This window comes from Cricetulus griseus, chromosome 2 (genome assembly GCF_003668045.3).
Source record: "Cricetulus griseus strain 17A/GY chromosome 2, alternate assembly CriGri-PICRH-1.0, whole genome shotgun sequence".
Lineage (NCBI taxonomy): Eukaryota > Metazoa > Chordata > Mammalia > Rodentia > Cricetidae > Cricetulus > Cricetulus griseus.
Genome location: NC_048595.1, coordinates 312,432,172 through 312,459,761, shown reverse-complemented (window position 1 = coordinate 312,459,761; position 27,590 = coordinate 312,432,172). Strand labels below are relative to the sequence as shown.

The following is a 27,590-nucleotide window of genomic DNA, read 5'->3' as shown; positions in this document are numbered from 1 at the left end:
ATTAAGTTTAATAAAAATCTGATTATGTGTTCATTTTTACATTTGTGTGAGAGTAAAGAATTTTTCCTTTTTTGGAAAATTATCCTTAAATGTGTGTTGCCCTCTTAAGATACTTATTTTTTTTCCTTTGAAGGTAGATAACTACTTTTCATCTTTAGTAAAATGTAGTTGGAGAGCTTTAAATTTTAGCATTGTAAAATCAAAAGAGACTGTTTTAAAGAGCAGCTTGTTACCCTATATGTTGAAGATCGTATAGGAGGAGACAGAAATGTCCACTGTGGTCTTTGCATATTCTTCTACCCCATAAATTGTTCTCTATGTCCCATCCATTTTTTTTTTGAGCTAGGTGATCACTGTGTAGCCCAGGATAGCGTCCTCCAGCTCTCTGTCCTCCTGCCTCTTCTTCTAACTGAGGGGAACTGGGGTTACAGTCACATGTAACCATCCAGGCTCTCCCCACCCTTCTTGATGAAACTCCAACAGCCTGGCTAACCCTCTTTTATTACTGCTCCTGAAACTAAACATACACCCAGACTACCTGTGTCCTACACTTTCAAGTAAAAGCATGCAGGCTGGTGGTCCCCTGGAAATGTGCACATGGAAGAGTCACTTCTGGTTTTCATCTATGTACTGAATACCTGTGGCATGCATGCTGTGCCCAACAGTTGTTGTTTTTTTTTTTTTTTAATAATCTCTCTACTGGTGTTCATTTGATACTTTATCAGAATTTGACTCAGGCAACAGCTTTGTACACACATGCAAGAAAGCGGTGTAGGTGCTTCTTGGTGCCCTCAGACAGAGACACAGTGTTGATTTGCTCTCTGTGGGATCAGTGTTCCTGGCATCCTATTTCGTCTGTAAAGTTACGATTCCCCCCTTGTAATCACTAAGGAGTCCTCAAATTTTGCTTTTTGGTTTTCATTTCTTGCTTGAATTGGTTATAATTAGGATGGCTATCAATAGTGGCCTTTTAGTTTTCTCTCTATGAGTTTCTGAGTTCCCTATTTAAGTCACTGTGAACTCTTGGGATCTTGTTTTGATAAATATGCCCTAATTCTTTAACATAATTACCTCCCCCATCTCAACAGGCAGAGACTACTCTATTGGAACAATGAGTGGCCCCAACCTTTCCAAGGGATAAAGGTTGAGTGCATTTAGTGGGGCTGGGAGACACACACACACACACACACACACACACACACACACACACACACACACTTAGGTAGCAACCAGGAAGTTAGAGCCATTTTTTGTGATTTGATTGGGAGCAGAATGAGTTGTTTTTGGTATCTGGGCTTATTGTTTCCTCAGCTGGACCCAGAATGGTCAGGCTGGGGCTAAGTCATTCTTTATGGTTCAGGGATATTGCACCTGTACAGCCTGACTCAATTCCTGAAGACCTGAGGTCAACATATCCCAACTCTGGAAGGGTAAAAAGAAAAACAAGGGGGGAGTGTGGTTTCAGGAGGGCTGCTTCCTGTTGGAAGGAGGATATAATCTCAACATTGGAAAGGGAATGTTGAGATAGCTTCCAGGTGGGAAAGGGACTGGTAGTTTTCTGCCCTGAATAATTCTGTGATGGTCAGCTCGAGGCAGATGTTTGCTGGTGTTTTATTGGAACTGAATTAATTTTCAGAGATCAAGTTCTCTGTAATACTCAGGAATATCATCATGTGAGAGGTGCCTCTCCATTTCCTAAGGCCTACTTCTGTAACCTTTAGGAGTACATTAAGATTTTCCTCCAACACCTTTTTTTGAGTGGGTTTCTAAATTTTATTTATTTTTATTTTATGTGCATTTATGTTTTGCCATGGGTTTCAGGTACCCTGGAACTGGAATTATAGATAGTTGTAAGCTGCCATGTGGGTGCTTGGAACTAAACCTGGATCCCCTGGAAGAGCAGTCAGTACTCTTAACCACTGAGACATCTCTCTAACTCTACTCCTACACTTTTACACTTATCTTATTAAATTGATTCCTTAGTACTTCTCCTTCTCTGCTGTTGTTGGAACTAAGCTGTCACTACCATTTTATCTTTCAAGTCTGTTACTAGGTATGTGCCTTGAAGTTTCAATCATCTAAAAAGATAATGTGGAACAATAATCTCCAATACAACTTTTTCTGGAGTTAGGGAAAGTTATGAACGGAGTGCTTTCATTTTCTTCAAGTGTGTGGGGGGCAGGGGGCTGGTCGTCCCCAGGTAGATAGGTTGATCAGGTATTTTTCACCATGTATCCTTCTGTACCTTCAAACTCTGCATCTGAGTATTCATCTCTTCTTGTCCTGTTCCAATTAACATTATTATTAGTAATGTAACAACACACTTTGCAAAATAGCATGAGCAAGTCTTCACCCTACACTGAGGAACCACACCCAGAGCCACCCATGTCCACTGTCTCCTGCTATGTTTGGCTTTTGCTGAAAACCAGCAAGCCAAACTCAGAGTCAGAACTCCTTTGTCTCAATTCTTCTCCCTAACCATTTTTTGTCTCAGCATCTTTGAATGTGCTTAGTACTGGCTACAAAGACCAAACCTCCTTAAACACCTTATGTCTAAATGAAAAACCGTTGGTGTGGATGAAGTAAAGCTACGCAACTGCTGAGATAAGACTGGCAAGAGGTCTTTCTTCAGAGAGATAACTGAACGGTATGTCCGTGTGTAAAGTTGTGGTTGATGTTACTTATCGCTTCTGGCTGGCACAGTTAGGCACCTGAGCATCAGAAAGAAGACCAAGGTCTGTTCATCTAGATGTCATCTACTAAGCTATCTTCAAGATATATTTAGTTATAGAAATGGATGTGGGAGGCATTTGTAACTAAGAGGAAAGGATCTCATACGTGTGTAAAGTTCTAGCACAGGTGTCTGAGGAGTGTTCTGGGGTCCTAGGACCCTTCTTCCGTTTGCTAGCACTTACATGCATACACTTTCTGTACTGTTGAAGGAGGAAGAACCCCTGAGCCTTCCAACGGCATATTAAAAAGGTAATTCTTCATAAGAAGCATTTTCAGTTGTGTGTGTGTGTGTGTGTGTGTGTGTGTGTGTGTGTGTGTGTTTGTGTGTTAGGAAGGAAAAGGTGAGAGGAAAAAAGAAAAACAATTCCCTTTAGCTCTAAAATTCTCCAAATTTATGAAATTGCTAAGTTTGAATAAGAGCTGATGCTAATTCAAAATGAAACTACCTTGACCCCTTCATCCTGCCCACCACTTGTTGCCTCCAATCTCAAGGCCAGCCAGAGCAGAGAGAAAAACACAGTTCTGTTCTGAAGAGATCCTGGCATGGCAGTGTGCCTAAGGCAATGGATTCTAGCAAAGTAATTCCATTTCTTCTCTCCTTGGCCACAGCCTGCATGGAAACAGCTTATTTCTCGACCTAGTTAGTGTTGCTTTCTAGAATTCATGGACCTTCGTATACTTTTATGTCTTTATTTTGTGCCTAAAAGGAAATGTGAACACTGCTTTTTTGGGTGTATACCACACTGTCTACATTTTATATCCATTTTCTAAAAATAAGCTACATTTCAACTCTTTACAACCATATCTAAATATGCAAACTAATGTGAATACATTTGTTTAAAAAAATCATACTCTATAACTCTATAAAAAAATCCACTACTAGAGAAGAAAGCAATATATGTGCTATTTTAAGGAGAGTCTTAAAAAAGGTAAAATGGACATAATTGTGTACAATTAAATACTACAAAAAGTCACACAATATAAACTAGGTCTTTCAAACTCTTCCTAGGATTAATACAAAACATCATATTTCAGAGATAACACACACAGACACACACACACACACACACCCTAAATAGTGGCATATTTCACTTTGTCATGGAGTTATGATTTAAATGTAAAAGTGCCTAATCCCCAGTTAATGCTGATGTTTGGTGGCACTGTAAAGTCTTTAGGAGGGGTGGCCTAGTTGGGGAAGTGGGTCTCTAGGTCATGAATGAGCTAGGAGTTTATAGACCAGTTCTGCTTCCTGCCCTGCCCCCAAAGGTGTCAGCAGACAACCTGACCTCCTGTCACCACGGTGTCAAGCCAAACTCACCACCATGCCTTCCCCCTCATGATGAGCATGTCCTTAAACCATGGCCCTCAAATCAATCCTTCTACCATTCAGTTGCTTCTTGTCAGGTGGTCACAGAAATAAAAGTTGTTAGTACAGACATAATGTGAGTAGACTTTTTTTTAAAGTGTTGGTTCACCCAGAGCTCACTTCTTTCCACTAGGCACACATGCTCCTCCTGAATGTGAACGTGAATCAACAGACATCTCATTGTCCCAGTGGCAGCCACTGTCCATGTCGCGTTATCTGTTCCAGTCTTCCTCTCCTTTGGTCTGTCACAAAGGGCCAATCCTTACACAAGAGGCTGTGTCCCTTCACTTCCGGGGCATCCAGCTGGAGTGACTCAATGAGGGGCCCTGGCCAGGATTTGGAGGGTGAGAATAAGGAAGATGTTTTAGATACTTCTGTGGCAGCAGGGATGTATGATTCCAGCTCCTGCAGGTGTTACGGTGGCTCCTTCAGACATCTTCATCAGCCATTCTGCATGCTAGTTAGGTTGAGTATTTGAACTTTTTGGCAAGTTAAGCCCATGGAGAAAGCCCCTTACTCACGAAGTTGGGCAAGAGTTTTGCAGTTCAAGGCTAACCTGGGCAACTTGCCTCTGTCTCCAAAGGGAGTCTAGAGAGAGAGTTCAATGGTAGAATGCTTATTTGCCATCCGCAAAGCCATAGAGTCAATCCCCAATACTGGAGAAAAGACACCATTTTGGATAACCAAACGATGAAATTAAATTTTTTTTAAAAATTGTCTCTTCTACATGACAATTATTTTTTAGTAATAACATAAAATAAAACGATAGCTAGTGACCAGAAAAGAAATCAAAACTTTTCTATTGATATACACATACATAATTATATCAGTAAAACTGAGATGAAAAAAATAAGAATGAAATAAAAATTACATCACAAAAGGAAACAAAAAGATGATATTTCTAAAATATATTAGGTAATACTGTTTCAAAAAAAGGACAATATTCATCAAGATTCCCGGAGTTCAGCTCAGTGATTTGCTGTGGATCTCTGTATCTGTTTCCAGCAGTTACTGGACAGACAGACAATTAGGGTAGTCACCAATCTGATTACAGTAGATGACCAGTCAGGCACCCTCTTCACTGTTGCTAGGAGTCTTAGCTGGGGTTATCCTTGTGGATTCCTGGGGGTTTCCCTGGCTCCAGGTTTCTCCATAACCTCAAAATATCACCCAATCAAGATATCTCTGTCTTTACTCTCCCTCTCCAACCCACTTCCAACCTGCCTTCTTCAACCAACCCACTCCTTGAAATTTCCAGACCTCCATCCCCTCCCCCCACCCCCAGTTTGCCCAGAAGATCTCTATTTCCCTTCCCAGGGAAGTCCATGCATCCATCTTTGGGTCTTCCTTGTTATCTAGCCTCTTTGGGGCTGTGGATTGTAAATTGGTATCCTATACTTTACTCCTACTAGCCACTTATGAGTGAGTACATGCCATGTTTGTCTTTCTGGGTTTGGGTTACCTCACTCAGAATTATTTTCTTTTCTAGTTCCATCCATTTGCCTGCAAATTTCATGAAGTAATTGTGTTCTTACTGCTGAGTAGTACTCCATTGTGTAAATGTACCACATTTTCCTTATTCATTCTTTGGTTGAGGGATATTTAGGTTGTTTCCAGGCTATTGTGAACAAAGCTGCTATGAACATAGTTGAGCAAGTGTCCTTGTGGTATGATTGAGCATTCTTTGGGTATATGCCCTGGAATGGTATAGCTGAGTCTTGAGGTAGATTAATTCCCAATTTTCTGAGAAGCCACCATATTGACTTCCAAAGTGGTTGTACAAGTTTGCATTCCCACCAGCAATGGAGTAGTGTTCCCCCTTACTGTGTATCCTCTCCAACATAAGCTGTCCTCAGTGTTTTTGGTCTTAGCCATTCTGACAGGTGTACGATGGTATCTCAGAGTCATTTGATTTGCATTTCCCTGACTAAGGATGTTGAGCAATTCCTTAAATGTTTTTCAGCCATTTGAGATTCTTCTCTTGAGAATTCGCTGCTTGGATCTGTACCCCATTTTTAATTGGATTATTTGGTATTTTGATGTTTAGTTTCTTGAGTTCTTTATATATTTTGGAGATCACCCCTTTGTCAGATGTGGGGTTGGTAAAGAGGCAGGGGGGTCATGACAGGGGAAACCACAGAGATGGCTGACCCCAGCTCATGGGAGCTCATGGACTCTGGACCAAGTCCAGTGGACTTTGGACTCTGGGCCTAGGAAGCCTCCATGGGACTGACCTAGGCCCTCTGCATGTGTGTGGCAGTGTGTAGCTTTGTTTCTTTGAAAGGCTTCTAGCAGTGAGATCAGGACCTGTACCTGGAGCTTAGCTGGATTTTGGGAACCTGTTTCTCATGCTGAATTACTTTGCTCACCCTTGATGCAAGGGGAGGAGTTTGGTCCTACCTCAACTTGATGAGCTATGCTTTGTTCAAGCCTGCCCATTTCTAAATGGAGACAGAGGAGTAGTGGAAGGGGAAGGGAATAGGTGGGAAGCCAGGGATGGAGAGGGACCAGGAAGGTAGGAGGGAGGGGAAACTGCAGTCGATATGTAAAATAAATGAAAAAATCTTATTTAAATAAAATAAAATTTAAAAAGAAAAGGACAATATCAATTAATATCTGCACATTCTATTGTAATAAACTGGTCTCCCATGCATGTAATTCATTTATTTACTTTTTAAATTTCGTGTATGTGAATGTTTGCCTGCATGTATGTATGTGTACCACATGGGTGCAGTGCCCACAGAGGCCAGAAGAGGGTATCAGATTTCCTGGAACTTGAGTAATAGATGATTGTAAGCTGCTATGTGGGTGCTGGGAATAGAGCCCTGGTTCTCTACAAGTGATCTTAACCACTTAGCAATCTCCCCAGCCTCTCAGTTTTTCTGTCTTTAAAACTCAAGTTTTACAAAAGGGTCAATGACTTCATCACAACCAGTTTCCTTCAAGTATCAGTGTTTAAATGTCCAGGCAGCCAGATTTGTCCATTTATTGAAACACTGTTTTTTAAGCTTTTGACTTCATAGGAAAAGACTTCAATCTAATGATAAATTTGGCCAATCTGCTTTCACATCCATGCTACAATTGTCTGTGTCTTTGTTTTACATGAGAATGATTCTGGGTCATTTTGAACAATCCTCTGTACTTGAAACATTCTCAGTTCACCAGGAAATTTATGGAGCGCTTCTTTGGTTTTCACACAATTAATAATTTGAGAAGAAAAAATCTGAGGTTCAGCAATTCCAAGTACTGCCTGCTCTTTTAGAGGACTGGGGTTCAGTTCCCAGCACCCATGTTGGGTAGCTCACAACTGCCTATAACTCCACCGAATGTGATCCAGTGCCCTCTTCAGGCTTGGCAGGCACCTGCACACAGGTGGCACACACCCACCACACACACGTGCACATAAACAACACTACATTAATCTTTAAACAATTTAAAAAGAATCTGAATTTAACAAATCTATTCAAAATCAGTGAGCTGTAGATTTGCCTTCTGTTTTATAATACACATAACAAACAGATAGAAACTCCAGTATCACAGTACAACAGAATTGAAGAAGCTTGCCTTCGTTTCTGTTTAAAAACCTCTGTGGCTACTGTTATTTCCAATTTGGTCTTTAAACATAGGATAGCTAGATCTATAGGAATTGAAGACATAGATTCCGTCTATGTAAAATTGAGTCATTCCAGAAAAACAGAAAAAAAAAATCTCATTCTGTAAATGAACTGCATGGAGCTGTGAATATTGGGAACCCATGAGAAAATTGTAGCTCTCCAAATTATCTCTGTAAACAGTGCAATGTTCATTAAGATGTAAGTGATAGTTGGTCATACTGGGACAGACCTGTCACTCTAGCACTTGAACGGCTGGGAGAAGGATCAAAGCCTGTCTGGGCTATAAAATGCCTGCTGTGCAAGCATGTGAATTCTGATTGTGGCACTCAAATAAAAGCATGTGTGGCTGGGTGCATGCCTTTAACCTCAGAAACTGGGAGGCAGAGGCAGGGGGATCTCTGGGAACTGGAGGCCAGCCTGGCCTACAGAGTGAGCTACAGGACAGCCAGGGCTACACAGAGAACCATGGCCCCACAAAGTGTGATTGTGTGCACTAGTAGTGCCAGCACTGAGGTGAGGGTGGGGAAGAAAGATGGGTCCTGGGGATGGACAGTTTAGCTAATCAGTGATCTTGGGGGTCAGTGAAACATCTGCTTCAAAAAATAAGGGAGAGGGTGATAGCAGAAGACACCCAGGCAAGTAGGTGGCCAAGTGCTCAAGCCCTCCACTAGGAGAAAGATACCCAGCACACACACACACACACACACACACACACACACACACACACACACACACACACACACTTTCTAAAAACACAAACTCTTAAGTAACCAAGAGTGCTCATTTGAAGCTAATTGTCTGTGTTGCATAACCATATATTGATATGTATGATCGAAGACTTTTTTGGCCTTTGTCTTCATCAGTTCCCTGAAATTGTTCACACCACTAGCATCATCAATAAGCACTCTGCTTAACATGGGGGAGCAGATTTTTTAGCTTTTAATCTTATTTGACATCTCCTTCCTTCTGATATTAATTGTGTAGATGTATACAGTTAGAACTGAGGAGGCTTTAACAGCCTAGGAAAAGAGTAGTATGGTACCTCAGATGTTCTGGAACCTACCAAACATCTTAAGCGATTTAATAAATCACCTCCACTTCTGTTACTAAGATTTTTTTTAAATCTGCAGCCAAATGTTTGCTGCTAACTGACAGTCTTTATAATCATCTTATTTAAGGTTACTTACCCCTTATTGAAAAAAGCTGTGTCCCAATTCTCCAACTCCTTGTTCATCTTGTGATGCAGTCTGGCTTTTCTCCTCACTGGTCCCCTAAAACTGTTCATGCTGGTGGCACAAAAGACCATCTGCTGATCCTAAGAGGAACTTTTCAGCTTTTATTCTTACTTGACAGGTCCTTTTTCCCATCCCCTCATTCTCAAAAGATTTTGTCCCTTTGACATATATGACACCATCATATTTTAACTGTAGAGCTATCTGTCCTTTTCCTAAATGATTGCCTGAGGCTTCTGTAGTCTGGACAGCCCTGGAAAGCAGTGTTGCCAGGGAAACCTCTTCTTAAGAAAGGAATTTAGAAACAGACTCAGAAGGAAGCTTCAGGATGAGTGTCTGTGAGAAAGTCAACGGGGCAGGCAAGCTGTAGATCTTGGCAACTGCCAGGAAGAGAGATAGTGAAGAGGGAGAGAGAAAGCCATGCCATTTGCAATTGAGGTCAGCAAGCACCTGCATGGTGGAAAGTCAAGTCCTTCAGAGAAAGAGCAAGAAAGCCTGGAGCTCCAGGGAACATGAGTAGGCCTTAGGGCAATATCTGAAAGGAGGAAAAGGCAAAGTAAGGACAGCCTTGCCATACTGCTCATGGAGGTGCTTAAAGCATCCCTGACGAAGAGGCTTCTGGATGAATAAGTACACCATTGCATAAAGGGGACAATGAGTCCTCCCCTCTTCTTAGCAAGTCTTAGTGTGAACTTGCTTTCCTGCTCAAGAGATTGACAGGCCCAGCTGTGATCCTTAAAAGGAGAGAATAGTATATGAGGTTTGGGTATCTTAGACTGTGAAGTCTCCACCTGGGTTCACAGTAGAACGCAGACCCTATTCTTTTGACCAGAGGAATAACTACTTTGAAGGCCCAGATTCAACACCACCTCTTTATTCTGCAATTTAAATCCTAGTGTTAACAAGAAAACACGAGGTGGGTCTGAAGCTCACACGGAGAGAGGGGCCCATCCTTAAAGGCCTCCAATCTCAATAACGGGGGCGAGGGTTGTCAGTTCAGTAATCACTGTGTTCCCAGGGCTTGTCTGTATAGACCAACAAATCCTTCTCTAATCTGTCAGTCACACGTTTGAAATACAGGCATGGCTTCAGAGATGGACTGTGAGCTGTGATTCATTGATGGCAGGTCTTTGAGAACCAGGTCTGGAGTCCTTAAGTCCTGAAGCCTCCACACTATCCACTACCTCCATGTTCCATGGCCTTCAAATTTCATCCCAAGTCTCTCCCTGTGGAAGATGCTAACCAGTGTGTAGTCTTCTTATCCTTATGGAGCTTTCCATAAACCACGAAGTACTTCTACAACTTGTTAACAGCAGAGAGATAAAACTGGGGTGGTAATTTATACACTATCTTATGTATTACAAATGGTTTGCCTGCATTACGTATGTGCACCACGTGTGTCAGAGAGGGCATTAGATCCCCAAGAACTAGAGTTGCAGACAGTTGTGAGCTGCTATGTGGATGCTGGGAATTGAACCCAGATCCTCTGCAGGAGCAACATATGTTCTAAAGCACCAAGCCGGCAGCTCTCTAGCTTCCCTATTTTTCTAAACTGTATAAACTTTATTATTTAAAAAATAACTTGCAAATAAATAAGAACGACACACACAAAAATTACCCAGATCCAAAGTCTATTTGACTCAATGAACACAGTTAGAATAGGCATTTGGGACAGGAGCCTATTCAGTGGGCTCACGCCTCAAAAGGGAGGAACTGACTCAATTTGCTTTCTCAGAACTTGGTGTTGTGAAATACCATAGCTGCTCTTTCCTAACCCTCCCCAGCTTTCCTTTGGCTCAGTTTAAATATTCGCACAGGGAAGTGCTCAAAAGCCCAGAATCTAGTCTACCTCCTCCATGGCATACTTCAAAGTGTTTAAAATAGTTTTTCTCCTGTCATTTCTCCTTGTCGGTGGAAAAGAAGAAAAATGCAGATTCCTTAGGATGTGAATGCCAACAGCATAATAACACCATAATATCTTGAAAGAGATTGATTCCCTCTCCTGCACCTGGGTCTCTTTTAGCCCAGGATGACCTTGAATATCCCATCTTCCTTCCTCTGCCCCAAGAGCTGGAATTGCAGGTGTATGCCACTAGGTGCAGCCACCATCTGTTCTGCAGAATGATTCTCCTGTACAACTCTTCTACACATCTCTCTAGTACTTTCAAATTTTATTTGAAATTATTGGGAAGGAGGCTCATATGTACCATGGTGAGTAGAGGTCAGGGGACATGTGTGAGTTGACTCTCTCCTCCCACCGTGTAGGGCCCAAGTCCTTGTCAGGCTTGGCCACAAGCCTCTCTATCTGCTGAGCCATCTTGCCAGCCCTCCTTCCGGTATTTTCAAGAATGCTGGCTATTGGCTATTCAGAGCTCACATCAGTCCTAGGGCCAGTTCTCAGAGATCTCTCAGCGTATGATCCACATTTCAGAACTGGTTACCATGTGGGCTTTCCCTCCACCCCTCACCCTTCACCCTTACCTCTGATGCTGCGAGTCAAACCTGGGGCCTCATAGTAGTTGGAAAGTACTCTGCCATTGTGTTATATCCCTGGCCCATTTTAGTTTTAGTTTTGAGACCGGATCTCACTAAGTTGCCCAGGCTTGGCCTTGAACTTTGAAATCTCCTGCCTCAGGCTTCCAGGTATTTGGGATTCTAGGCCTGAACTACCAAGCCCAACTTCACTTGGGCTCTTTTGGTCACAGTACTCATCCAAGAGCGGCTGACTAGCCAACGCTGAGTGCTTGTGACCTGGATTCCTTCCCTGTCTTTCTCAGGGCTCCCTTCACAGAAGCGCTCGTCCTCTGTGGGCTTCATGGCTTCCTCTTCTGTGTATCTTTTCAGCTCCAATTTTGCATGCTAACCAGCTTGTTCGCTGTGAGCCACAGCCCATATTCCCACAGGGAGAAATCTGTTTCATTCTCCTTTCTAATAAATGGCTTCATTCTCCAATGAGGCCATTGGGTAACGGGTAAGCTGGGCTGTGTGTAATTTGTTAGCAATGGATTGCTTAGAGCAAGGCCAGACCACTGGCTGGTGGGGACAGGAACACAGGAGTGACCTAACTCCTAATGGTACAACATGAACAAAAGTGGGAACTTGGGCCACTTCCTACGGGACTGACAACGTTAGAGAGGACCTCTTTGTGAGACATAAGCCCTATGCATTCCAGTGTTGTACTGGGTTTTTGTTTGGTTGGCTTTAGTTTTTTGGTTTCTGTCATTGTTTGGTTTGGGGATTTAAAAAAACAAAAACAAAAAAAAACCTTATTTTGTAGCCCAGGCAGTAATCCTCCTGCTTTAGTCTTCCAAGGGCTAGGATGACAGGCATGTGCCTCGCTATCAGCATTGTGCTTTCAAAATTGCTTCTTGCTGTCGTATCCTCAAAATAAGAGAAATGTGAACCCACTTGGCATAAGTAGAGAGCAACTCTCCTGAGGCCACTGGGTAACGGAGCCGGAAGACAGGAATCCAGGTTCCCAATCCTCACACAGGAGTTTCTACCAGCCTAGCCTGGGAACTGGGCTCAAGCCTGGATAATATTCCCAATAACCAGGAAGCATTTATAACCAAGGGTCCCCTCTTTATGTAAGAAGACATACCAAAAGGGATGGTGGAAGAGATTCTTAGTCTATAATCACTTGGATAAAACATTGAAAATGCAAATTTGGTGTCATTTCAAAACTCACAAGGTAAAAACTCATTTTAGAGTCTATTTTGATTATAGACTCTTGAAAAGCTTCAAGTCCAGTTTTCTTTAATACCTAGGAAAAGTTCAAAACCACAGAGCAAATTATATATGTGCAAATTAATCACAAATGATATACCACCTTCCAAATCCTTTTGATTTATTCAGTCAACTAAATTCTAATGATGTTAAGAATATCAAAGATTTATTTCTCAATCCTCCCCCCTCCCCCGGGCCATCAACAGCGCTAAGGGTAATCCTGTCAACTCCAAAGGCTTTGTTTGACCTGTGTTGTCCAGTGCTTTGTGAAAAGCTGATCAGAAGGGCACCCTGTGATGTCAGCTTGGATTAATTCTTTCTCCAGGAGAGGCACTCAGTATTCACACGGTGTTTGTGCTGGCATAACCTATTTAGTCTTCAGCTTGTTCTGGGGATTTACAAGCACCACTTTGCTTCTGTGGGAAGACTCTGCAAGCCCTGTGCAAAAGCAAACTTGGGAAGGGCAATCACAATGTCCCTAAAGCCGCTTTACACCAGAGCCATTAAGAAACTGGTAAATATTTGAGAGAGCTGTGTAAGAATGTATGTGACAAACTGATAATAAATGCAGCTATTTCCATCATAGACACATTATGAAAATTTAAAACTACCACTTATCCACCTAAGGAAAAGGTTCTCAAAAAAGAAAACCCATCCATGTCATTGTATCTGTGTATGTAAAAGATAATTTATCCACTTGTTTTCAGCTATTAGACGCATACTGCGTTTCTAAAATCACAGCGTTCTTTAATTCCATTAGAATCACAATTTCATATCAGCAAACACCTAATCTTTCTCTGATCCAGTTTCATTTACATCGGTTTGCGGTAATAAAAAGTGTTCATCTTAAGTTCCTTATTTGAACGGACAACACAAATCACTGATTCATCAAGCCACTGTGTTTAGAAAACAAGTAAGAAAAAGGTTTTACTAAGATGTTGATCTAGATTTTGATGATTTTGAAATGAAGTCTTGGCAACCTTTATCCTGGTTGGAGCGGAACTCCTGAGCAGTCCCTTCAGCTACTGCCCAGCTGGAGGGAATGGGTTCTTCTCAAGCTTTGTCTTTCTACCACCCTTCTGAAGTCTGGTCCTGGCAGGTTCTGTGAGTACCAGGGGTTCTTGTATGATGGTTGCTGGATAATTTTTGCCCAGCAGTTCAACCTCCACTTGCCGTCCCACTTTACTGAGTTCTACGGGGACATAAGCAAAAGCCAGGCTCTTCTGGATGCTGTAACTATAGCTTCCAGATGTTGTGTTGCCAACCACCTGGAAAGAAGAATAGCTCTCCTCAGTATGTCAGCATAATGGGCAGAGCTTTGTGCTCCTCATCTCCAGATGTTTCTCGAGCTACAGAGCAGGTTCACAATAGATAGGGGGCTATTAGCATATACTCATTGTACAGAATACAATTCACCCTGAAATGGTCACACGTGCACATCATGTCCTTCCCTCCATCCTTCCTCCCTCTTCCTGCTGGTCCCTTTCGTCTTCATTTGTTCCCTTCCTACCTTTATGTCTTATTTACCGATATTTTTCAACCTGTATTGCACAGATGAAAGCAGGCATTGTCTGTCACTTAGCACAATAATCTCTGGTTCCACACCTTCTTCATTGGATATTTGTACTGTTTTCTTCCCCTCTTTTGATGGGCACCTAAGGTGATCCCATGTTTACTGTTGTGAATACTGCTGATCCTGGGTGTGGTATCTCTGTGTCTGCTGGCTCTTATTCCATTGTATATTCTCACAGTGGTACGGTTGTAATTCTGAATTTGATTTTTGAGGAGCCTCCACACTGGTGTCCATAGTTGCTAGACTACGTCAGCTCCCCACCAACAGCCTCTCACATTCTCACCAGCACTATTATTGTTTGAAGAAGTCCAGTCTGGAAGGGTGCTCTTTCAACCACACCAATTACAAGGCATTAGGTAGGTAAGGTGTGGTGTTAACAGTTAGCTTTACCATGTTTCCTAGACTCCGAAGAAATGAGTAGGAGTCCAGGTACCTACCTTCAAGAGCTTCCAGCTTAGCTGGGGGAGTTAACAGAGCTACAAGAAAAAAAGAACCAAACAGCCATGGCTTAAACATGAAAACAGGTAGATTAGGTTGTCAGAAATGGAGGATGAAAGACTCCAGGAGGAGGAAAGGCTACTACCAGCACATGATAGATAAGTCAATAAAAATGTGTTGGGTGAAATTGCACCCTACCTCAGTTAGCAATAGGCAAAGAAATGAACCATCAAAAACAGGGAGTTTCAAGGTAACTGGGGTGTGAACAACACCAATTAAGCAATAAAAACCCAGGAGATGAAAACAAGGGTTTTATTCAACAAAAAACAAAACCTATGCAATAAGTCTCATTGGAAGATCAGAGGGTTAGTGCAAGCCAGATCTAAATGAAAGGGATGACAGAGAATTAAAAGCAGGATGCCGGGCTGGAGATACAGCTCAGCAGTTGAGAGCACTTGCTTTTGCATCCCAGCACCCATGTGCTGTGACTCACAACCTCCTGTAACTCCAGCTCCTATAACTGGCATCCTCTTCAGGTTCTTAGGCACTGCACACACACATGGTAAGCATACAGGCATGCAGGCAAACAGGCATACATATAAAATAAAAACCTCTTTTTGAAGAAATCAGAATCCAAAACAAATTGTTAAATCAAAACACTGCTTGGCAAAAAGAATAGAACACAACAAAAGCAACATATGATATATCATTAAATGTACACACACACACACACACACACACACACACACACTTGAGGTCTCATGACATTCTACTGTCCCTCTGTCCAGCCACTGTGGACTGTACATGGCTGGTGTCAACACTCACAGCATGAGTCTACCTGGTTCCTCAGACAAGAGCTCAGTTTAGCTCGAATCACTTCTAGTGTTTCAAATGTTAACACACTTACAAACTTAACTGTAGACCCTTATCTCAGAGGTCTGGGATTTTTTAACTACCTCTTGGAAACTCCAAATCAGAAGCTCTCCATCAGATTCTAAGCTTATGATAAGAACTGGTTATTAAAGACAAAAACAATGGAGTTGAATGTTTTCCCCTGGCGTATGATTGATAGCTAAAATACAGCATGTGTTTTGAAGTTTCTTTTTCTCCTGGGTTTGGGTCCAAGAGGATGGGAGTTAAAGACTGTCTTGGAGACTTTGGTTTCATTTCTAAGTCTGTAACCAGAGATTTTTGTTGGGAGGTGGGAGATTTGACCTGGTTTGCCTCGGCCACTTAAGCAGGAAGAGTTCTGTGTGACTGTGGGTACAGTCCCCTGACTCACTGGTCACAAGTCCTCAACCACTTCAGAGATTCCTCAGCCATGCTGTCTCTCCTAATGTCCCCAGAGAAAATGACTTGCAGTCACTTCTTCCTTAGTCACCTTAGAAAACTGTTCATTTTGAGTGCTGAGTTTTAAATGTGCTTTGTTTTATGCTAGCATCGGCTTCCATGTCTACTTTAGCCCATCTTTTAATTCTTTAGCATACATTTACTTCTACAAAGTCTAATCTTTCCTTTTATCTTACTAATAAAATCCATAGAGATTTTTTCCCTAGCACAATCTACCCCAATTCCTCTGGTTTCAAGTAGATCCATCCCTTCTCACCCAGGACATCGAAAGGTCACTCTTTGTTTATTGGAACATTGACCTTGGGTTTTGTTTTTAACCAATATATATAATTCTAATTTATTTTTAGCCCTTTCTTATTTGTCTCTTAAATTAAGTCTCTAACTGATGTAGGACAGCATGGGAAATAACCTTTCAAAACGTGATACCCTTTAAAGTTGCGAGGTATCTTGTGCTTCTTCTGCTGTCCCTAAGAATTGCAATTTGTGAACAGAAGGAGGAAGAGAAAAAGAGGACAATGATAATGACAGTGACCCCCCCCCCACTCCTGAGTTCTCTAGACTTTTCGATGAGCCTCTTCTTAAAAACATTCTTTGTCCCTAAGGGTCTTTCAGAACTAAAATGCCCTTGTGTCTTGATTTTTAAGAACTTGAACCATATTTAAGTACAGGCACCATCCAGCCCCCACTTGGACTCTGCTTTTTCAAAGGCTACTCATCACCATTTGATGTGCATGTATTTCATGGACTTCCGTCTTTGTCTACCCCCTCTCCCCTAGTGTATAAACAATGGTTCTCTTGTGTTTAATGTTTGATAGGATAACTGTGGTAGTTAGCAAAGAGGTTTCTAAGTGTTGCAAATTGCTTCACATGGTGACACATGCCTTTAATCCCAGCACTGGAGAGAAGAGGCAGGTGAGCCCAGCTTGGTCTACATAACAAATTCCAGGATAGCCAGGGCTACCTAGAGAGAACCTATCATCAAAACAAACAATCAAAAAACCAACCAAGCAAACATAAATAAGCACTCTCAACACAAAGAAAGATAATGTCTAGGATAATGGAAATGTCAACCACCCTGAAATAATCACCACACATTATGTTAGGCTTTGAAGTGTCACACTGCCCCCTCTTAAATATACACAATTGGTGTGTCAATTCAAACTTTTACAAAACATTTGCCATGATGTTCTGATCAAGAATATGGAGCCAAGCAACAGAGGACTGGGCTCTCTGAAACCTTGAGCCAAAAGAATTCTTCCCTCCTGTAGGTTGTTCTCTTGGGTATTTTGGTCACAGCTATATAAACTGACTAATACAGGCATATTAGGAAATGCTGATGAATTTAGATAAGGGTAAAGTAAAAGAAAAAGGAAAGGAAAGATAAAGATGGGGGATTAATGACTAGAAAAGCTTAGAGAGAGAGAGCCATTGTGCTGGCTAAACTTAATTGACACACAAACTGGAGTTATCTAAAAGGAGGGAGCCTTATGCCTCCATGAGATGCATTTTTTCAATTAGTGATTTATGGGGAAAGGTCCAGCCCATTGTGGATGGTCCCATCCTTGAGCCTGTGGTCCTGTGTTCTATAAGAAATCAGGCTGAGCAAACACAGGGAGGGCAAGCCAGTAAGCAGCATCCCTCTGTGACCTCTGTGTCAGTTCCTGCCTCCAAGTTCCTGCCCTGCTTGAGTTTCTGTCCTGACTTCCTTTGATGATTAACAGTGATATGGAAATGTAAACCAAATAAACCGTTTCCTCTCTAACTTGCTTTTTAGTCATGGTATTTTGTCACAGCAATAGAAACCCTGACTAAAACAGCCATAGACATTATCCTGTCCAGGGGCTTCATTTAGTAGGTGAGGAAACTGAGGTGAGCAATTGGGTCAAGAAGCTGATTACGAGCAGAATTGGTACTTGATGGAAATCATGTCAACTGTGGGCAGATTAGAAATTGGAGGAAGAACAGGGGATTCCTATGTAACCCAGGCTGGCCTCAGTTTCACTGCAGAGCTCAGGCTGGCCTTAAACTGATGATCCTTCTGCTTCAGTCTGTTGGATGCTGAGATGACCAGAATTCCTAGCTAGCAACATGCATTAAGGAATGAAGTCTAGAGCTGAGGGATGGCCCAGTGCTGAGAGCATTTGTTGCTGGAATTGAGTCTCAGTGTCCATATGGTGGCTCACAACTATCTACAAGTCCATTTCCAAAAATAGAGTGAGGAAAGAGGAAGGAAAAGACACAAGGGATGATTCAAACAGAAGAGCAAACTCAGCCCTGGCTGGGATGGGAAGTGAGGAGCAGCCTGGTGGGGATGGCAGAAAGGAGCTGGAGACCTGAGGAAAGCTAATTCCACTGTGAGAGATGACATGTTCAGATGTGGAACTGTGGCATGTAATTAGGTTGTAAAGTGACTTTAGGGGAACGCCTGTGGTCATATATTGTTTATGATCTAATGAAGCTTGCCTTGGGGTTCATAATGCAAAGGTAGCCACAAGCCATAGATGCCAGGCAGTGTGGCACACAACTTTAATCCCAGGACTCAGGAGACAGAGGCAGATGGATCTCTGAGAGTTCAAGGCTACCCAAGGCTACATGAGTGAATCAGTCTAAAAGAGTAACAGAATTTACACCTTTAATCCCAGCACTAGAGAGGTATATAAGGAAGAAGGAAATCAGTCTCAGAGATTTATTCTCCAGCCACACTGAGGACAGGAGAGCCCTTTCAGCCTGAGGTAGAGGTAAGAGCTAGTGGCCAGCTGTTTTGCTTTTCCGATCTTCAGCTTGAACCCAAATATCTGCTACTGGGTTTTACTATTCCTGTTACATACACCAGCAAGGACAGAGAGGGCACAAACTGGAATAGTCCATAGTCTTTAGGAGAAAGAGTCAAGAGTCAAAGTCGGAGTGAAATCAGCTTCATCAACCAATCACTAGCTGTAGAAACTAGTAGAAATTTACCTGTTCTCTCTGAGTCCAAAGACCTCATCTTTACAACAGAAATGGTCACAAGAATCTAACAGGGATGCTGTAAAACTAAATGAGCAAACATGAAAAATATCTGGTGTGTAGGGGCAATTCAGTCACATCAGTTCTGTCATACGGCTTGTGCCTTAGTTTGTGTGTTTGTTCAGTGAGGTTATGATTTGAGGCCACAGGTTCCCCAACTCCAGCTATCTACCACTAAAGAGATGGAGAAAATGAAAACAGATGTCAGAGATGCCACAGTAGATTAGAAAAATCACACGTCCATATCTCTGAGCTTTGTGCATTGACGACGCTGACCTTGCTCGACATAGACTAAATAGCTCTTAGAAGAGCCTCGAAGGGCCAGTGCTCTCTCCCCATCATCTCACCGAGCATCCCACACCAGCAAATCACATCCTAATGCTGAACCACACTGGACCTTACAAATAGAAAAGTTGAAGGGAACGGAGTCCTGTGGGTGGGCTTTCCCACTAACTCTGTTTATACTGAACTTCAGGAAGGGCATGAACAAGGTCTTCCTGAAGAACCAAATGGTGGCTTCTTCTCATGTCACCTTCTAAGCTCCAATCCATGATGTGTCCATTTGGATTTATGGTTGTTGTGCTAATTGTATCTTTTAAAGAGATTCCTGAGAAATTATATAAGAATACTAAATTCTTACAAAATCTATCTTTTTCATTCACAGATATAAATATACTTAAAATCTTTGACTATATATTTTCAAATGCACATAGATTCTTCTGTTTACAAAAGTGAGCAGCATTTCAGTCTCTTGTCAGTTAATTGTTTTCTGTTTCTCTAATGTCAGCTCAGAAATTAAAAGTATGCCATCCTTTAAATAAGAGAATAAATCAGAAAAAAAAAATCCACCCTAGTGGTGCACAGAGAAGTCCAGTCATGGGTGACATGGTGGCCCCAGCACCTACCTTGCCCTTGTACCAAATGCTTTCATTTCCCTCGGGATCCACGTCCTCTGTTGCCAAGGTGAGGCAGACGAGTCTCCGTTTCAGGCCCTCGGCTTTAATCTGCTTCAGCGCTTGCTTCCCTATGAAGTCGGCTGGCTGTAAGAATCCAAGATAACGATGATGAATGAGGGCTCAGACACTGTGACAAGGTTAGAGACGCAAGCATTTAAATGTGTCTTTGCTATTTTCTCACTAATTACACATTAAATAAAAATACAGATTGGATCAAACGTCTAGACAAATATTTCTTAGTGCCCAAATGACAGTGCCAGCCACCCATCCCTTTGGAATAAGTTAGACCTAATGTAATAACTTGGGGAGACAATTTTACCAGAATCACCTCAGCAGAAAAGTGTAAGATGCTGTATTGGTGGCTTACAAAAGTGACCCCATATCTAATGGGTCTGGACAGTGACATCAGCTGTCTGAACAAAGTATGTCTCAATTACTCTCATTGGAAGCTTTTTATAAGAAATAGACATATTCTTTGATGTGTGGTACCAGAACCATCACCCCCATCCAAAAATGCTACATTTCCCTCTCATTCAGAGTAACACTTTCTGGGATGTATTTACTACCAGGCTTTCCTCACTAGTTATTGAGGAGATGTTTGTGGAAGCAGACTCCAAGCGAGGCCTCCTATAGGTTGTGGGATTGCAAAGTGAGTCAGATGTGGGCGCCTGCAACAAAGACCTCATTCTTGAACCTGCTCGTTAGCCTTTTCTTCCTACTTCCAAGGAACATGTGACAGACACACTCGGGCTCCAACTTGATGATTTTCCCATTATTAGTCAGACACCCCACAATTGAGCAGGACACAGAGTGGGGACACTGGGTAATAAAGAAAGGAAAGTACAATTCTACCTGGCCAGAATGCCAGGGGGACCTTGGATAAAGTGAGACAAATTCACTGGAGGCCAAGAGCAAGGACAGTGCCTGGAGGGAGGGGTGCCCTTCAGTGAGAAGATGCTAACTCTGCACAAACATGTCCTAAGAGGTAAAGATGGAATTCGACACACAAAACATACCTCACTAAAAGATTAGAGACGCAATAAAAACTGTCAAAATAAACTGTTATGTAATTAAAAAAAACAAACAAAAAAACCCACAACCCCAAGAAGCCACCTTAAACTTATATTTCTCTACTAGACAAAAAGAAAACAACAGTTTTTGTCAAAGATGCCCACCATGGCCAGCCTATAAAAAGTCTTCTGATTTGGGGCTGGTGAAATGGCTCAGAGGCACTTGCTACCCAGCCTGTTGACCTGTGTTTGATCCCCAGAACCCACATGGTAGAGGAGAGAACTGACTCCCTCCAATTGTCCTCTGATCTCCATAAATATGGCAAAGCCTCTGTGTGTGTGTGTGTGTGTGTGTGTGTGTGTGTGTGTGTGTGTGTGTGTGTGTGTGCATTTGATACATTTATTTAATATCTTGTGCACTATGGTTAGTCTTGTCAATTTGACAGGATTTAGAATCACCTAGACAAGTCCGGGAACATGCCTGTGCAGGATTATCTAGATTGGGTTCCCTGAAGTGAGAAGGCCCACTTCAACTGTGGACTACACCATTCTATAGGCTCTGCCCTGTACTGAAACAAAAGAAGAGAACTGAGACTGTCAGCCCCCTCTCTCTGTTTCAGGTGTGTGTGTGTGTGCACGCACACACACATATGCTAAACATTTATTAATGTATTTGTGTGTTGGGAAGGGGTGAGTGGGTGGCTGTGTGAGCCTCAGTGACTGAGGAAGTCACAGAGCAAGTTGAAGGAGTCAGTTTTTTTTCTTCTACTATGTGAGTTCTCAGGGAGTAAACTCAGGTTCTCAGGTTTGGCACCAAGCCCCTTTATCCAGTGAGCCATCTTGCTGGCCTTTCCTCTGCTTTCTTACTCTGAATGCCATGTGAGCAGCTGCCTCAAGCTCCTACTGCCATGCCTTCCCCACTATGGTGGTCTGTCCCTCAGTCTGGGAACCTAAACACACCCTCTTTCCTGAAGACACTGTCAAGCTATTTTATCACAATAAAAAGGAAAAGTAACTAAAATGCTCTATATATTTACAGTCTGCATTTTTAGATAAGAGTATTATAAACATTTTATGTATTTGCCTCTAGCAAGAACATTGGCTATATAAATGATACAAAAATGTTTATTCCAAGCTCTTTCAAACATTCATTTTCTTCCATTACTTTATGGCCCACCTGCTTAGGTTACAAAATTGAATTCACTGTAAACTAATATTCACTACAGCTAAACCATGTATCTTATAAAACAGAAAGAAAGAAAAACACTTTACTCTTTTTTGTTTGTTTGTTTTTATTTTTCAAGACAGGGTTCTCTGTGTAACAGCTCTGGCTGTCCTGGAACTCATTCTGTAGAGCAGGTTGGCCTCAAACTCATAGAGATCCACCTGCCTCTGCCTCCCAAGTGCTGGGACTATGTAGTCATAGCTACATAGTGAAATAGTGTCTCAGAGGACCCCTCCCCCAACCCAAACAAACAAAAAGAATTTCCTAGCAACTCTGTCTTCATCTGCTATGCCCCTGTTGAGTATCAGATACTTATTAATATAGAACATGGTCTTATAGCCTCAGTGAAGCCCCTGGAGAAACGTGGAATCTTCTCCATAGAACAACATATTTAATCCTGAAACTGTTCATGTTTTAACATGTCAGGAAGAAAACAGACAAATAGGAGATGCCTGCAAAACCAGTGGGCATGGAAAGTGTGGCAAGGAGCAATACCAATTTGAAACATGAATTCTACCAGAGCATACATATCACAGACATTTCTTAAATTTAAAACAAAGCACCTAAAGTGTGAATGCAAGCAGACTATGATGGAGGTGTGCTCAGCGAGCACTTGGGAAAGGGTGAGAGACTAGGGCTGAGAACAGGCAGCATTCTGAAAGTTAGGAAATCACTTCACAGCACGAGTTACTGGAATTGAGCTTCGAATTGAGCAGGTTCCATCATAACCTTGACCCAGGCAAACTTCACCAAAGGTACTTGAATCTGCATTATGATTGGACCTTCACAACAACACAGTTGATGGGTTGGGGCCTAAAAGAAATTAATCAGCTCAGCCAAAATATAAACCATCAGAAAACTGACTAAGAGCCACACTCTCTTCATCCATTCTTCCACTGAGAAACATCTAGGTTGTTCCCAGTTTCTAACAATTAGGAATAAAGCTGCTATGAACATAGCTGAGAAAGTGTCCTTGTAGTAGGTTGGCATGTCCTTTGGGTATATTCCCTCAGCTGTTACAAACAATGAAATCATGATATTTGCAGGCAAATGGGTGGAACTAACAAAAAATCATTCTGAATGAGGTAGTTCAGATCCAGAAACACAAATATGATATGTATTCACTTATAAGTGAACATTAGCTATAAAGTAACAGACACTCATGCTACAATCCACAGACTCAGAGAGGCTAAGTAACAAGGAGGGCTCAAAAGAGTGGATCTCCCTGTGAAAGGGAAATAGAATAGATTTTGTAGGCAGACTAGGGATGGTGGGGATGGGATTAGGAGGGATCAGGTTGGGGTGGAGAGAGTACTGGGAGAGACAACTGGAATGGGGGGCATTTGGAGGTGATGTGGAAAAAATTAATGAAATTTAAAAAAAGACCCAAGCTCTTAGAGAGTCTGTCCTGCTGTAGCCCTTTGCTAGAGCCACCTTGACTGAGCCACTGAAATCAGTGACTGCTACACCACTGGAGTAGGGCCTGGACATAACCATGGCTTTAAACCAAGGATCAGTGAATGAGAGCTGGGTACCAGATAGGTACCAGGATGGGTACCAGGTGGATACAGATGGGTACCATGATGGGGATGAGAAGCTAGAAATCATCCTAACTGTGCCTTTAACAAATTCACAATTGTACCAAAGGATAAAAAGGTGAGACAGATAAGGATGAGAGAAGCACAGATAGAAATTTTCTTTGAAAACAAAAACTGTTAACTGGAGATAGAGGGAACTTTAGAGGCAGTAGCCCCAAAAGCAGTTCAGGAGTGACCCTGGTCTCCAGCCAAGAATGCAAGAAGGGAGCTGTGGTTTCTTTTTCTCCTCTTACATTCACATTCTTGCCTGGGGCTGCAGGTGAAGGTGGGACCATAACTCATTTCATCCTTTCTGATGAGCAACTTTAAAATCAATCTCTAGATTTTCATGGTTTAAAAAATAGATTATGTCTATCCCCAGATTCAGTGCATTCTTTTAAAGATTGATCTTATTTTGAAGTATGTGTATATATGTGTGTGTCATGGGGATGTGAGTTCAGGTGCCCATGGAGCCCAGATCCCCTGGGGGAAAGATACTGGAAATGGAACACTCCAAAGCACATTTTGCTGGTCAGTCACTTAGCTAAGAGACCAAGCCTCAGGAAGGCTGATTTACATTAAGCCTTGCGTAAGTAGCTAGGAGGAATAGCAAACCTTTTAAGACAATGTCTTTTCCTTCCTGGAAAGCCTGTCCTGGTAAAGTCGAATCTGGGGCTGCAGCCATGGGTCTGGGGTACATCTACTCACTATGCCCACTATTCTGAATTATTCATTGAAGCCCAACTTTCCCCTTTTCTCCTCTTCATCCTTTCCCAGACACTTGACAATGCTTGGGAATGCGTTCCTGGACACTCTGGACCGTCTTGCTTTCTTTGTATGGAGTTGTTCTCCCACCTCAGCCCCCCTCCCACACCCTGCTTCCTTAAGCCGGCTGCTTACAAAAGGCAGAGCCGGCTCTATTCCTCTTCTCCAGCTCCCTCCTCTGGGTAGTGTAATTTCCTGTCCTGACCACCTGGTCCCAAATAACTGACTCAGAGGCTAAATATGAATTATTTTAAATGCTCAACCGATAGGTCAGGCTTGTTACTAGATACTTGCACACTTAAATTAACCATATTTCTATTTATGCTTTGCCATGTGACTCATGGCTTGCCACCTCATTTTTAACAGGTCCTGATTGATTGGCCCTGGCTGGCATCTCCTGACTCTACCCTTTCCTTCCCATCATCCTTAGTTTGGTTGCCCTGCCTATACTTTCCTGTCTGGCTACTGGCCAATCAGCATTTTATTAAAACAATTCAAGTGACAAATCTTTTACACAAGAGGACTATTCCACGGCAGGGTTACTGCTGAGGTTTATAGTTTGCTACCCTGCCACTTTTCTTTTAAACTCTAATAAAACTGCCCTGGAGATTTCTTCTGAGTCTGTTCTTAAATTCTTTTATTAACAAGACTAAGAACCCTGAAAGGGGGCCCAATATCTGTGGTAATAGGTGGCACCCCAAGTGGGACTTCCCAAAATTTCTAGTAACAAAATAACAGTAATGATTCAGTAGAGAATAATTCTTGATAAGTCACATTTACAATTTGTTTGGTACTGCCTCTGTTTGTGACGCAGTAATCCCTACAGTAACCCTGGGGTAGGACCAGGTAGGTACACCAGTTCACAGGACAATGACTTCAGGTTCGGTCACATGGCAACACAAAACAGCATCTGTACATTTTGTCCATGTTTAAAACAAACAAACAAGCAAACATCTGTATCAGGATCCTGGAATTCATGGCTGATAGAAACATCAAAATTCTGAGTTATAGATGGTGATTCATGCCTGTAGTCCTAGCACTTGAGAGGTAAAGGCAAGAGGATTTTGAGTTTGAGGCCAACCTAGGCTACATAGTAAGACCTTATTTCAAAATAAAATCAACAAATTATAAGAGCCAAAATTAACTTGTAAGCCCCACCTGCCAAGGACAAGGTAACTTCCTGGAATTTTAGGAGTTGTAGTTCTTGGGAAATAACAAGCCACATGATTTCACTTCCCTAAACAAATTTGTTTGAACCAACTATACCAGATGTGTTTGATCACATGTAGGTGGGAGGTAGAAGGCAGGAAATACATCAGGATGCATGCTTGGGACCTGATGGAAAATGCAATGAATTATGGTTTTTGCCTTTTTAAGCCCCTGCAAAATGTGACTTATTAGCCATCTCCTGGGAACCCAGAGGTGGACCTGGCCAAAGTCCTTCTTACCTGGCCAGTATTTTATTAAAGCTTGCTTCAAATGTGGCTCAAAGTTGTGGGACTGGTTTTGCTCTTGTGAATCTCAGGATTAACAAAGCAAACACACAAATTCTCTAAAAGGAAAATGCTTAATTTTTTCCTTCAGGTGACTTGTGTCTACTTCGGTTGACATTCATTAGTCTGCTGTTTTGTAGTGTAAAATATATGAAAACACTGTGAAAGCTGGTGCTAATAAAATCTGACAACTCTGTCTTTATCTTGTGAGCAAGGGCATCCTCAGACACAAGTGAAAACAATGTCCTGACAACCAACTCCTCATAGACCATACATCCTCAGACACAGTGAAAACAATGCCCTGGCAACCATATCCTCACTGCTCACACATCCGGTGATGGTTCATGTTGTCAATGTGATTGGATTGAGAAACGCTAAGGATGTTCATAAAACACACCCTGGTGTGTCTGCCTGGGCACTTGCAGAGATTAGATCATGAGAACTCTGACCTAATGTTTTAACCCACAGATGAATTCAGAATTTGCGTAGACCTATGGGAGTTGGTGAGCCTGGCTGTAGGAAGTAAGTCACTGGGGAATGTTCTTGGGGCTCTTATCTTGCCCTTGCTCACTTCTGTGACTCCAGTTCTGCTCTGCTTCCTGGTGGCCTAGAGGTGGAGAAGTCCCTCTCCCACAGGCTATCACTAGCATAATCTTATACTCCAATACATGAACCAAACCCTCTGAAACCATGAGCCAGAATAAAGTCTTCCTCTTTCAGGTTGTTTCTGCCAGGCATTTTGTCACAGCAATGAGGACAATGACAGAGAAGAGTCATCCCCTGCCCCTGCACACACCCTTTCTCAATCTAACGGGACTCCCAACTTGGGAAGACTTAAAGTGTGGCCATGACATTTATTTTATTTGGCTTACCTACCAAGACTGTATATTTTACTCTACTACCTACTTGTTTAAAAACAAGAAGAAATTAGTCTAAAGGTGATGCTGTAATTAGAAGTGGTGCTTTTGGAATGACCCAAGAACAGGAATGTATCTGTTGAATGAGTCATTGATGAATTACCTATATAAACAGCAGTTAATACCTGCGAATTCTGCCAGTTCAATCAACCACAGACCAAAAAATGGTCAGGAAAAACTACCATGCTTGTGTTGAACTTACGTAAGCATTTTTCTGATCATTTCCTAAACATTACAATATAGCCCTGTTCACATAGCATTTGTGTTGTCTTACGTGTTGCATGATTTGAAATATACAGGAGGATGTGGAGGGCTCCGAACTGGGCTCTTCCACTGTTTTCTAGAAGTATTTGAGCACATGGAGATTTCTGTATGCCAGAGGGGCCGGATCGGCACTACCCACCAATCACAGGGGCAGCTGGAGTTTTCATCTTTCTACAGGGTAGAGAGATAAACAAATGCCCTTACATGCAAAGCAAACAACTATCAAGGAAATAAGCATGAAAATCTAGCCTGGGCAGCGACCCAACATTTTCCTTGACTTAACAACTGAAAGGGTTTCACGAATGGCCTTTTGTTTAGACCTACTGCAATCAGATGGAAAAGGAC

At 42.2% G+C, this 27,590-nt stretch overlaps 1 protein-coding gene across 1 annotated transcript in view; it reads right to left on the bottom strand.

The window, feature by feature from the left end:
• Positions 1 to 13,245: 13,245 nt before the first annotated feature.
• The window catches only part of Dmgdh (dimethylglycine dehydrogenase), a 66,702-nt gene continuing 52,357 nt past the window's right edge, over positions 13,246 to 27,590 (bottom strand). Inside the window, exons 15-16 of the mRNA XM_027401719.2 lie at positions 19,944 to 20,078; positions 13,246 to 13,939 (exon numbers count right to left, since the gene is read on the bottom strand). Coding sequence (XP_027257520.1) covers positions 13,694 to 13,939; positions 19,944 to 20,078 — 381 coding nt within the window. The 3' untranslated portion in view covers positions 13,246 to 13,693. The remainder of the gene's footprint in view (positions 13,940 to 19,943; positions 20,079 to 27,590) is intronic.